Here is a 14,124-nt window from a genome sequence, read left to right on the forward strand (position 1 = left end):
GACGCTATTTTTGTTCCATGTTTGCCTCTGGGAATGGCTTTCTTTATCTTCGGACAATGCTACACCAACATGAGTAGGCACATGCACATAAGAAGGCTGGGGAATTAAACTTGGGCGTATGTATCATCACAGGTGCCTGTGAAATCTAGAGGGAAATATTTAGAGAAATATAAAGGGAGTGTAGGAAATTGAAAATGTAATTGTATAAATTGGATTGACTCCGAGTAAGTGTCAGCTCTGTATAGACATTCTTAAAAGGAGATTAATATTTCATTTAGGATTTGAGCTAGGACATGAGAGGTGCCTAAAACTACTATTGATTTCCTCCTGGTCTAGTAGGTATTTCCTTTTTATTTTCTTTGCTCAGCAAATCTTCAACTAAGACGGGTATGCATCCCTGCTCAGGTCAACATAGGAAGGTAAAGCTGTGATAAAAACACATGAAGCTTATACATTAAGATGCAGAGATTCTTAGCATTTTTCCTAGATTGAGACTTCATTTTTACTAATTCTAGCCCTCTGTTCCTCCTACAAATATACACATGGCAGGAGTGCCAATAGATTTCCATCTGTATTAAAATTTGTGTATTTTTGATATTTAATTAATTCAGGGCAAATTAAACTTGAGTTGATTCATTAATTTTCAAAGGGATATAATCAGTAAAAATTCCATCTCTTCCATTGAGGACACAAAGGAGGAATATGGACTTCTGCTTAAGGAAACCAAGAGGTGTTTCATAGAGGTGGTGAGGGTTGAGCTGAGAGTTGCATGATAAACAGATATGTGTTAGATGGTAAAATCATGGGGACAGGAGAGAATCTAAAAGAAACAGAATATAAGCATAAGAAAGTATAAGATACATGCTGGAGCACTTCAATATATTTTTGAGAGTTCCAAAATACATTTCTTAATGAATAGCAAGAAGTTTGTAAGGAAGGTTGAATTGAATGATGACAATGTTAATAGCATACGGTTGTGTAGTGCTTCCTATATTCCTAGCATTCTTGTAAGCATGTTGTCTTCAGATAATGCTTTCAAGCATTATTTTTCAAGTAACCCCCTTATTTTCCATGTGAAGAAGGATGCTTATGATCCCTATTGTTTAGTTGAGACAAATGAGGCCTGCAAAACATTTAGCAACTTGGCAGAGCCTGCACAGCTAGAAAGCACTGAGCTGAGACTCAGTTTCCCGAATCCATGATGTCAACCACTTCACTATGAAGTTTTCCATGTGGACGCAGTACAGATCTCAGGTAGTTTCATGTGACCTTCACCCTGGAAAGTATAAAATACTACAGCTACACAAGTTTTCATATTTCACTAAAAAAAAATCCAAAAACACAATTTTCAGTTGCATAGCAAGCCATGAATTAGGAAGTAGAAAGATCTATGTTAGAGAAAGCAATGAGGATAACATCCTAATGACATAGGTGAGCAAAAGAGACTGAAAAGAGTGAGACAAAGGAACAGAGAGGTGGTCAGAAGCTAAATCTCTGTCAGTTAGCCACTGAATAGATGAGAGACTTTGAAGGAATAGGAAAACATTCAGTTATTTTTTGTCTAGAGAAGTTTGGTATTTTGCTGTCATTTACAAAAATAGACATAAAAGTTTTCCCTATAGAAGTCCTAAACCCAGTGGTGTATATTATTTGTATTGTTGGTAATGTTGGATTGAAAAAGACTGATCAAATATAAAGCCAAATCAGCTTTTCACTAATTTCTTCTTAATTAGACAGACTTCCTTACCCTGCCACGTCATTTTACAGTGACATCACTCACTGCATAATTAAAAGTAGATCCAGCCTTAAGAATGATAATTGTCTCTCAGACATTTCTGTTTCTGTATCCCAGTTATAAAGTATGTTATGACCTTTTATACATTTACCTCTTTTAATTCTGAAAATATAGATGAAAGGTAATTTTGACACCAGAATCTCATTCATCAAGCTAAATTCGCCCCATTGCAAAGAGGGAAAGATACTGAAAGAATTTAATTGATGGGACATCAACATAGTTTCTGAGGTGGAATTTCTACTCTATATGAATGGCGTATCAAGTTCAACATGTAAAAGGAAAATAAACTTCCAAGGAATTGTAGTAGTGTCTTTTAAATGAAAATTGAAAGCAAGTCTATGAATTGGAACACCTACTAATACTCCATGTCAGAATGAATAAAGTCGACAAACAGGAAACTGAGTTAAGTAATGTTATCCAAAGGTAGCTTGTACAGGAAAAGGTAGTTGAAGGGGACAGGAAATACAAAAGAGACACATTAAGGATGTGGGAATAAACGTTGTTTTATTAAAAGGATAATTCTAACTAATTTGAATTTAGTGCATTATTTTAACACATTTCTGTGTCACCTTGTCCAGGAAAACCTTATTTTTTATAATTTCTTTAAGATTGGGTTAGATGAGAATTTTGAGACGTTTTACCCTATCTTATTAAGCCAGAAAAATTTAGATGTTATATGATGGCATTTCTTGACCTGTTTGTTACTCACTCGGGCTTCAATTTCAACCAAAGACTGAGAATTCTGCTGTCAAACTCTGTGGGATAGGAACAGACATCACGAAGATTCAGGGAGGAGAGGTCAAAGAGCCTTGGCTTTATTTTTTTATATCCCATCCTTATACCAACGTTTTTTAAAAAGCAGCTAGATTAAGTTGTGTTGACCACAGGGAATATAATTCATCACTTGTCTCTTCCTCAGAAGAATTGTGTCATAGTCCTGGCCAACTGCTGGTCTATATTTGTCTCATTGAAAACGATTTGTTCATAACTGCATGTTTATAACTGCACTGTTCATAACTACACCACATGAGTCGGTGAATGCACATATGAAAGTTGAAGAATTAAACTTGTGAGTATATGTTCTAATAGGTGCCTCTGAGTTCAAGATAGAGAAATATTTAGAAAGGATCCAAGGAGAGTCTGTGGGAATTGCACCTTGTTATTGTTCATAAAGGTCACTCTGAGCAGAAATCTTTAAAGGAAATAGTAATTCCGCTGTCAGAATTTGATCTAGGACATGAGTACCTCTTGGTCTAATGAGCATTTTTCACCTTTATTCTCTTATCCATAATGAATCTCTTTAGATCTTTCATTAAAGCAGTTATGTACCCTGACTCAGGTGAAAATATGTATGGATAATCATGCTGAAATGAAAACAAAAAAAGGTTACACTTCAAAACTAAGATTCTTAGCATTTTTCTTAAACTGGTTCTTCATGTCTTCTAATTCCACACAACCCCTTCTCCATGTAGACACTCTCTTGGAAGCAGGACAAATAGATTTGCATCCACATTAAATTTGATATCTTTTTTTGATATTAAAGAGATCCAGGGAAAATAAACTGCCAAGTTAATTAATTCCCACAAGGGTTCATTCAAAAAGTAGTCATTGTCTTACACTGAGAACACAGTGGAAGAATTTGGAATTCTGCTTAAGACCATCAGGAGATGCTTCACAGAGGAGATGATGCTTGAGCTGAGAGTCAAAAAATAAACTGATATTTGTCAGGTGGGAAAGACATTGGTAAAGGAGGAAATCTAAGGGAAAAAGGATTATAAGCAAAAGACTGTATAAGAGAAATTGTAGAATTTAAAATGGTTATTAAAATTCTAAGATTCATTTCCTTATGACTAAAAACATGTTTGCAACAGGGTTAGGTTAAATGTAGCAAAAACAATAATAGTAATAGTATATTCTATAATGTGTCTACTAGATGCTAATAATTACACTGAATGTGTGACTGAGTTTAAAGGAATAGTAGGTTATCCTTTTTCGTTTTCTAGAGAAAACAAGAATATTTTTCCATATACTGTTACACCCAATAATAGATCTCTTTATAGGTGTCCTGACACACTGAGATACATTGACACATGGTTGGTGAAGCTAGATTAAGTGAGAATACTAGAATATCAGGCAAAAGTAAACTTTTTTACTACTTCTCATTGAAGTAGAGGAACTCCAATCCAGTCACAGGCATTCAATAATGAGGTTACTCACCATGTAGCATCAGAAGTAGAAAGACAAATATACTGGTCTTGACTGTATTGGAGAGACAGAGATGAAAATGAGAGAGACAGAGAGAGATTTAGGGGAGAGAAAGAGACCACCAAAGGTAAAAAATGACTCTCATACAGCGAACAGTTTTCCCAATGCCAATAATTCTATGAGTCACTTTCTACCTTCATCTTACTGGCAAAGTGACTGATGAACTGGATTAAAAGTAGAAGTTATCTTCCTAAACATTCCAAGGTGGTATTTCCTACTTTATGGGTCAACAGGAATCAGGAGGATAGCAGAGAAAGTCCCTGACAACAGCAACGAGAAAAGTGAGTTTATTCCGAAAAAGTTTAAATCTGATTTACTTCTTTTCCACCAAGATGGAACTGTTTAAAAGGCAGAATAACATATGAGTTATGTGGTCAAGTTAGGTTTTTGGAAAGGCAATGTTTATTTGCTCATGCTCAGTGGTCAGTGTAACTATGGGACTGGGCAATCTTGCCAGGAGAGGACATCTAGAATAAGAAGAAAGAGAATTATGGAGATGAATGTAATTGTCAGTGCAATTTATAGTGTCAACAGCATAAAAGGAGTTAGACAAAGGAACAAAGGGAGAGTGTTTTGAGACAGAAAGAAAACAGGATAGAGTGTGATGATAGACACAAAATGTATATTTTAAGGAGAAAATACTGTCAAGCACCTCACAGTGACCAAATGAGAAGAATCCTTTAAAAATTCACTGCGATTGTTAATATAAAATCATTTTTATTTTTTTCCTAGAAAAGTGAACTCGGAGTTGGAGATGAAAAAAGCTGTTAGAGGGGCTTGAAATATGCTTCAATTGATTAGAAAAATACAAGTCATCATGATTAATGTCAGAGTTATAGCCATAAATGAAACACGAGAGAGAGAATATTAGCAGGAGATCACTGCTCCTGGTATAACAAAATGTGTTAAAACCTGAATCATTTGTCAGTAGGGAAAGAACCAGTATATTGCAAATGCTTAAAACATGAGATTTTAGGGGAAAGATTCACAAATGAACAACGCAGAACGTATCTATGGGAATTAGGCTAGAAGAGCAGAAGACGCTCTCCTGCTGAGATAGGCACGGGGGGCAGGAGGAGGTGAGAGTTCGTACATATATGCTGTATTGTAACTACATTTTATGGCCAAGAGATTATATCACAGTTATTATAGAAAGCATGAAGAGATAGGCAAAATTTAAGAAAAGAAATGTCTAGAAATCAGCCAGGGAATTCAGAGCTGTATAAATTTTAGTGGCAAACCTTGAAGACTTGAGATTTTCTCCTGTACTTTTGAACTTCTGTGTTGGAAAAACTGAACATACTGACCAAAACTTGAGATTATGAGGCACAGACTGGTAGGTAATTAAAGGAGCAAAGATATTGTGTCATGTGACAAAGGAGTAGCTAATATATTATACCATGAGTAAAAAGTGAGAGAGGAATATGAAGTAAAATGAGAGGATAATGGCCCTGAATAAGAGAAAAACATAATAACATGTGACCACAATGTACTGGAAATAAAGATGAGATGCTTGTCAAGATACAAGGTTATGACAAGTAACTTGTATATGAGTAGTGTCTAGTGTACACATTTTCAACGTTAGGTCTAAGTTTAGATTGTAGTTCTGTGAAGAGATATCCAACGGGAAACATGAGTGAAAGCTTTTATACACAGAGATTTGAACAAACATAATAACAAAACAAAACACCTATTTTCCTCATCCTGATTATTAAAACATAATAAGTATACTAGTGTTTCTGCCAGGACAGAAAAATTAAGTCCAGATACAGGAATATTTGTCTCATTTAATTTATTATTTCTGTACTTTAATTATAAAATGCACATTTTTGTTCATTAAACTTTTTAATTATGAACACTTAGAGGAATGTAATTTTAAAGCTAATAATCCCATTCAACAAATTAAATGCTCTATACTGCCAAGAGAGAAAAATTCTGAAAGAATTGGTTGGATGATATGCCAACACGGACCCAAAGGGAACAAAAACATTACAGGAACTGAGGTGGGTAGGGAGACAATGATTTAGGGACTATATTGATCAATGAATTTCTCCTAGGAGAAATACAGGACAGATGAGTTTTAAGCATTGATGGGTCATTGATGGGTAGAAGGTCACTTACCTGGATGGTATTTTATTTTACGAAGGAGATTTTGCATGATTAAAGAGGTAATGATGGTAAACTAAGCACACTGGCCTCACACTAAGGAACTTTTTGAGGGTGTGGAGAATGATAACGAGAATTAATGACAGATATATAGACAGGGAGATTGACATGTGTTGTTGTCAGCAAGGATGAGTGGTGAATTGAAAAGCAAAAGAAAACCTTTGAATTTACAGCTCTTAAAAGCCATTAAAGGATGACAGGAGTTAGTAGACTGCATTTTTGGCTCATTTACAGTTGGCACTTCATGATGCCTCTGAGAAGAATTTTGCACAACCTATTGACAGAAGAAAATCTACTGTTACCCAACACAGGTACAAAGTAAAATTACTTACTGGGCAGTATTAGAGTTCTACAGTCCATTTGAAAAGAAGTCATTTTATGGATCCATCTCTCTAAATTCTTTTGTAAAAATAGAAACTGACTCCACAGATGTTTACCTCTTGATGGAATTGGCACACAAGCAAATGGTCAAATTGGAATAAATACTGCACTGTCATAGCAGAAAGAATAACACTAAACAGGAAGCTGAACTGTGTATTAATATCCAAGGATGGATTTTATAGGAGTAGGTATTTGAAAGAGAAAGAAAATGGGAAAGGGAAAGGTTAAGGGAGTGGGGAAATATCACTCTTTGATTGAAGAGGATAGCTCCAGAAAATCTGAATTTTCTCATTGAGCATTACATGGTTCAAGACAGTTTAAATTCTCCACTGGCTGGGATAGATGCCAGGTGTATGTTCAAGACTTTTTATCCCAGCTATCACACCAAAGTAAAATTAGATTTTATATAAGAAAAATAAGCACTTTAGTAAGGAATACATAAAAGTGTTTTTTCATCCATAAATTGTATCATGAATTGAATTATATTAAACAAATACATTTTCAATATCTTCTATTACATTTGACATACGACTGCATGATATTTTCAGATTTATTTTACTAAAATTATTTTGTTTTGGGTTAATAATTATCATATATTCTCTAAAAAGATATTATGTATTGATCAGATATTGATAAGAGAAAGTTTTCCAGGAGAAATACAAAACATTATGGCTTTTCATCATAGGTCATTGTTCTATCAAGTACAATTTTCAGAACAGAATTTGTAGATCTGAACTTTAATACTAAGATTTTATCCCTACATCAAATGTTTTTCTTTTTAAAATCTGCCTTATTTACGACCTGACATCATCAGTTTTATTTTGTACTGTTTATCTCTAACATATCTAATTTTATCTGGGCCACTGGGGAAATGTTCACTAGGATCCACCTCTGGGATTTGTTTAAAATACCATAGTAGAAACTCTACTATACACCCCTATACATATATTTAACTTTTTTGTTAGTAGATTTTATTTTTAGATTAGTTTTAAGTTTGCAAAAAAGTTTTACAGGAAGCACAGAGTTTCCATATACACTCTCTTTCTCTCCTATCCTGCAGTTTCTCTGACAATTAACACCTTCATTAGCGTGGTACATTTACTACAATAGATGAGCAAGTTGATATTTTATTATTAATTAAAGTGCATAGTTTACATTAGAGCGCTTTCTTTGTGTTGTACATTTCAATGGGTTTGGGCAAATGCATAATGTCATATTTCCATCATTCGAGTTTCATACAGAATAGTTCCTCTGACTTACATGTCTCGTGCTTCACCTATTCATCCCTGTCCCTTCTCCCTGAAACCCTGGCAAACACTAATCTTTTTATTGTTTCTATAGTTTTATCTTTCCAGAATATCGTATAGTAGGAATCACATGGTATGTAGCTTTTTCAGGACAGCTTCATTCACTTAGCAATATGCGTTTAAGGTCTTGTAACTTGATAGTTCATTTATTTTTATCACTGAATAATCCTTCATTCTATGGATGTACCAAAACTTCTTTATACATTTGCCTGTTGAAAGACATCTTGATGGCTTCCAAGGATTAGCAATCATGAATAAAGATGCTATCAATATTCAGGTGCAGGTTTTTGTGTAGACGTAAATTTTGAACTCATTTGGGTTAATACCTGAGAGCACAATTGAGGGACTGCGTGATAAGCGTATGTTTAGCTTTGTAAGAAACTGCCAGATTATCGACCCAAGTAGCTTTACTATTTTGCATCCTCACCATTGATGAATGAGAATTATTATTGCTGCACTTCCTCACCAGCATTTGTTATATCAGAGTTTTTTAACTTTAGCTATTCTAATAGGTGTATAGCAGCATTGCATTGTTGATTTAATTTGCAATTCCCTAAAGGCATAAAATGTTGAACATTTTTTATGTGCTTATTCGACACCTGTAATATCTTCTTTGGTGAGGTGTCTGTTCAGATTTTTTGCAGATTTTTAATTGAGTTGTTTGTTTTCTTATTGCTGAGTTTCAAGAGTTCTCGGTATATGCTTGCATTCTCTTAAGTGTGTCTTTCACAGAGCAAACTTTTTCAATTTTAATGAAGTTCAGCTTCTCAATTTCTTTTGTCAGGGATAATATGCCTGGTGTTAACTATACGGTCATTGCTAAACTCAAGGTCTCCTAAAGTTTTTCCTTTGCTATCTTTGAGAACTTGCATAGTTTTCCATTTTAAATCAAGGAGATTTATGATCTTTTCTGAGTTAATTTTCATGAAAGGTGTAAGATCTGTGTCTAGATTCATTTATTTTTGTATGTGGATGTGCACTTGTTCCAGCACCATTTGCTGAAACACTACTCTTTCTCCATTAAATTGCCTTTCCTCCTTTGTCAAAGATCCGTTGACTATATGTGTGTATGTGTCTGTTTGCGGGCTCTCAGTTCTGCTCCACTGATTAATTTGTCTATTCTTCTGCACTACCACACTGTCTTGGTCACTGTAGCTTTATAGTAAGTCTTTTTTTTTTTTTAATATTACATCGAGGTTATATTGACTTATAACATTGTGTAAATTTCAGGTGTACATTAATATATATCAGTTTCTGTATAGACTGCACTGTATTCTCCACCAATCATCTCGTTTTTATCCATCACCATACACGTGTCCCATTACCACTTTCACCTTCTCTGCCATGCCCTTGCTTTCTGGTAACCACTAATCTGTTCTCCTTATCTATGTGTTTATATTCCACATATGAGTGAAGTCATATGGTGTTTGTCTTTCTCTCTCTATCTTATTTCACTTAGCATAATAGCCTCAATCAGTGTTGTCACAAACAGCACAATTTTGTCTTTTTTATGACTGAGTATTATTCCATTGTGTGTATATATCTATATCTATAGATATAGATATATATATATGTATGTATGTGTGTGTGTGTGTATATATATATATATATACACACCACATCCTCTTTATGCGTTCATTCATAAATGAGCACTTGGGTTGCTTCCACAGCTTGGTTATTGTGAATAATGCTGCAATGAACATAGAGGTGCATAAATCTCTTTGAATTATTGATTTCATGTTCTTTGGACACATATCCAGTAAAGAGATGGCTGGATCAGAGATATTTTTATTTTTAATTTTTTGAGAAATCTCCATGCTGTTTTCTATAGTGGCTGCACCAGTTTACATTCCTCCAGCAGTGTATGAGGGTTCCCTTTCTTCCACACCCTCTCCAACACTTGTTATTTCTTCTCTTGTTGATTATAGCCTGACGGGTGTGAAACACTAATTGTGTGTGGATCTCCTCTGAATATTGAATTGTATGTGTATTTGTTTGCCTTTGTGTTAAAAGAGAGAGAGAGAGAGAATTTAGGGAATCTGTATATGCATTCCTGGACTTACATCATCAGGAACATGTATGCTTGAAAAATGCCCTTTAAAGCCACATTCAACTTCTAATTCTCAAAATTTCTATAAATCTAGGTGAGAACAAATACTAACAGAAAAGAGAAACCCAACACAAAACTCGAATCATTAATCAGGCAGCTCTAAGCCAACATGTTCAAGTTCAACAGCACAGTCTTCATGCCCTCAGTGCTGACACTAATTGGGATCCCTGGCTTGGAGTCTGTGCAGTGCTGGATTGGGATTCCTTTCTGTGCCATGTACATCATTGCTCTGTTTGGGAATTTTCTTCTCCTGGTCATCATCAAATCTGAGCAGAGCCTCCATGAGCCCATGTATCTCTTCCTGGCAATGCTTGGAACAATAGACATTGCTCTCAGTACTTGTATTTTACCAAAAATGCTAGGGATATTCTGGTTTCATGTGCCAGATATATACTTTGACGTGTGTCTCTTGCAGATGTGGCTCGTCCACACCTTCCAGTGTATTGAGTCAGGTATTCTGCTGGCCATGGCCCTGGACTGCTGTGTGGCAATCTGTGATCCTCTGAGACATGCAACTATTTTTACCCACCAACTTCTCACTCAGATTGGGGTTGGAGTGACACTCAGAGCAGCCCTCCTTTCAGCTCCATGTCTCATCCTCATCAAGTGCCGCCTGAAATACTATCGAACCACTGTTGTATCACATTCATACTGTGAGCACATGGCCATTGTGAAGTTGGCAGCAGCAGATGTTCGAATCAACAAGATTTATGGTCTGTTTGTGGCTTTCAGTATACTTGGATTGGACATAGTCTTTATCATCCTCTCCTACATCCGAATATTTATTACCGTCTTCAATCTGCCTCTGAAAGAAGCTAGGCTCAAAGTCTTTAACACCTGCATTGCCCACATTTGTGTCTTCCTTGAGTTTTACCTCCTAGGTTTCTTCTCCTTCTTTACACACAGGTTTGGGTTCCATATTCCACCCTGCCTTCATATTCTTCTGTCCAACCTTTACCTACTTGTCCCACCTCTGCTCAATCCTGTTGTTTACGGTGTGAAGACAAAACAGATTCGGGATCGAGTATCCAAGATTTTTTATGCAAAGAATCCTTCTTGATTTTTCACTATGGCTTTTCATATCAAATAACAAAATTTCACTCTGTGAAACATTTGTCCTTGGTGAGAGTGTGTGCTTCCCTCAAGTTCATTTTGTAATGAAGTACAGAGTTGTAAGTTTCCATTCGAGACTGTTAAGCTCTAATTCCTATTTAAACAATTTCAATTTTTATGGATTCAGAATAAATTTATCAAAAGATGACATAAAACACAGGAATCATGAAGTCTGGCTTGTAATTCAGTCAGTGAAGCTCTTTCCCCATTCTTCAGTGGGGAAAATGTCCAACACACCTAAATGTAAATGGTTAGCCTCTGATTAAAAATATGAAGTGCATGGAGTTCTTTAACAACAGAATAAATTCAATCTGAAGTAGATAATTTCAATGATAATGACCTAACTAATTTTTTGTCTTCTAATTTTGATTGCAGCGATCTTCCTCAACCACTCCCTTCTCACCATAATCATCATCATCATTCTAATTATCATCATGGTTCAAATCAAGTTATTTTCTGTTTTATGATGATCTAAGTACTAAGAAGGCTTAGATTTTTAATCTTGTATTGGAAAGTACTTTTATATGTTTTATTTTTTAAAATAGATTTGGATTTCCAGAAATTTGAATATATGGTACTGAGTTCCTATAGACCCAGTTTTCCTTCTTATTATCATCTTGCATTATTATGATATATTTGTTACTATTAGTGAACCGATATTGATACATTATAATTAACAAAAATCCATATTTCATTCAAAGTTCTTAATTTTACCTAGTTTTCTATTTTTCTCCCAAGATCTCACCCAGGATGCCACATTGCATTAGTTGTCATGTCTCCTTAAGCTCTTCTTGGCTGTCAGTTTCAGAGACTTTCCTTATTTCTAATGACCTTTACAGTATCAAAGAGTACTATTCAAGTATTTTTTAGGAAGCCCATCTATTACAATTTATCTGTTGCTATTCTCATGAGCAAAGTGCGATTATTTGCTTGGGGAGGAAGATTATAGATGTTAAAGTGCCATTTCAATCACATCATATCAGGGGAACATACTATCAACATGATTTATCCCCTGTGTACGCTGACCTTGATCACTTGTCTGAAGTAGTAATTGTCAGATTTCTCAGCTGTGGAATTATTTTTTAAAACTTCCCATTTCCATACTGTACTTTTGGGAAGGAAGTCACCGCAAGCAACCCACAATTAAGGAGTAGGGATTTTGTCCCTCCTCCTTGAGGGTGGAGTAGCTACATAATTTAGTAAGCTATTTGGAATTCTTCTACATGGCAGATGGATTTATTCTCCCCCACTTATTAATTTATTCAATGATTTATATCAGTATGGACTTAAGGGTATTTTTATTATCATTTGGGTTATGATCCAATGTTACTTTATTTTATTGCTTAAGTTGTTCCAGTTTGACCATTAGGAGCTCTTTCATTTGGCTTTCATTCCTCTTTGCCTTAACACTCATTCTGTTTGTGTGTGTGTGTGGTGTGGTATGTTTGTACCACTTCCTATTTCATGTCATTAGAAGATGCTCCAGGCTCATCTTGGATATTTTCTGTACCAGTCCTAGTATTAGACATTTCTCTAAGAAGTTTTGTTCTTTTTATTGGCAAATAGTTTTAGAAACGAAGAACTGGGCCCTGGGTATGCTTCTTGCTACTTGGCTGTCTTTCTTTTAAGTTCTCTCAACAAAAAGAGCAAGGGATTTTTTTTTCCCTTACCTTTACTTTTAACTTATAGGTTTCTATATATTTCAGTGGGTTTCTTCTGTACATTAAATAGCTGGGTCCTGGTATTTTATCTGCTTTGAAAATCTGTCTTTTATTTGGTATATTTTGACAATTCACATTTAAAGTAAATATTAATGTAGTTTGATTAATATCTACCATGTTTGTAACTGTCTTCTATTCATTACATTTGTTCCTCCTTTTTTTATTTTTCCTTCCCTATTGTTTATGTTCCATGAATGTAATTGAATATTTTTATGATTCAATTTTCTCTCCTGTCTTAAAGTGTCAATTGTACACCTTTGAAAATTTTTAATATTTGCTCTAGAGTTTTAAATATACATTTACAACTAATATAAGCCAAATTAAAAAATAACGCTGTACTGCTTCACAGGCAGTTCTGGTAAGTTATGATGGAGATTTTCCAATTACTCCCTCCCAGCCCTTAAACATTCCTGCCATCCATTTCATTTATCCACATCCCATAATCAATTAACATTCAGTTACTAATATTACATTGAGTAATGTGTTATCTATCACATTAATTAAGAATAAGAAAATCAAATATTTTATTTTATCCTCATTTATTCTTTTCAGATAATCTTTCTCTATGTAGATTTGAGTCTCTGAGCTATATATTTTTGAATCTATGTGAAGAATTTCTTTTAACATTCTTGTAGGGCAAGACCCTTAAAGTTTCCAGTGGTGTCTGTTCCAAGAAAGCTGATGCTGTCTATGATTCTCTGTGTTTGCCTGACTCTCAAAATTTGGGGGTAGTAGTTAGTCCTGAAAACTCATTTCTCTGAGGAATAGAAGAAAAGTCATTGATTTTTTAATTTCTTCAGTTTTCCTTGCTATTAAGGATGGGAGTCATGACTTCCAAGTTTTTATGTGATGGAACTGAAACCAAAATTATTGCATGTGTTGTAATCCCAATTTTTTCTGCTGAACGCCTCGACAGATTACTACATATATTCATATGTCTCAATATAGATATAAGATAGGTTGACAGATGGATTTAGATAAATAGATATACATTTGAACCATAATTACAATATTTCTATGGACAATGAATGAAATAAATATATTTCCATTAGTGATTTACATATTTACTTTGTTTGAGCTAAGATCTGATATCCAAATACAATGAATTTTAAAGTACACGTCATAACTATCAGTTAAAGGGAAGAACTATTAACTCCTCAAAGGAAATACTTTGTTTCTGTATTATATGTGCCTGTTTTGGTCACTGAATTTTTTTTCTGTGTTCTTGGAACTAAACTATAAAATAAATTTCACACATGAATGTGT

At 34.7% G+C, this 14,124-nt stretch overlaps 1 protein-coding gene across 1 annotated transcript; it reads left to right on the forward strand.

The window, feature by feature from the left end:
• Positions 1–10,133: 10,133 nt before the first annotated feature.
• On the forward strand, positions 10,134–11,084 carry LOC124225618 (olfactory receptor 52A5-like). Its single transcript, XM_046638266.1, has one exon. The coding sequence runs from the start codon at positions 10,134–10,136 to the stop codon at positions 11,082–11,084; it is 951 nt and encodes a 316-aa protein (XP_046494222.1).
• Positions 11,085–14,124: the final 3,040 nt, after the last annotated feature.

The sequence above is a fragment of the Equus quagga genome, chromosome 14 (assembly GCF_021613505.1).
Source record: "Equus quagga isolate Etosha38 chromosome 14, UCLA_HA_Equagga_1.0, whole genome shotgun sequence".
In the NCBI taxonomy this organism is placed as follows: domain Eukaryota; kingdom Metazoa; phylum Chordata; class Mammalia; order Perissodactyla; family Equidae; genus Equus; species Equus quagga.

What these genes read in the sequence shown, in the direction of transcription:
- LOC124225618 (XM_046638266.1), top strand. Translation starts at nt 10,134, where the DNA reads ATGTTCAAGTTCAACAGCACAGTCTTCATGCCCTCAGTGCTGACACTA.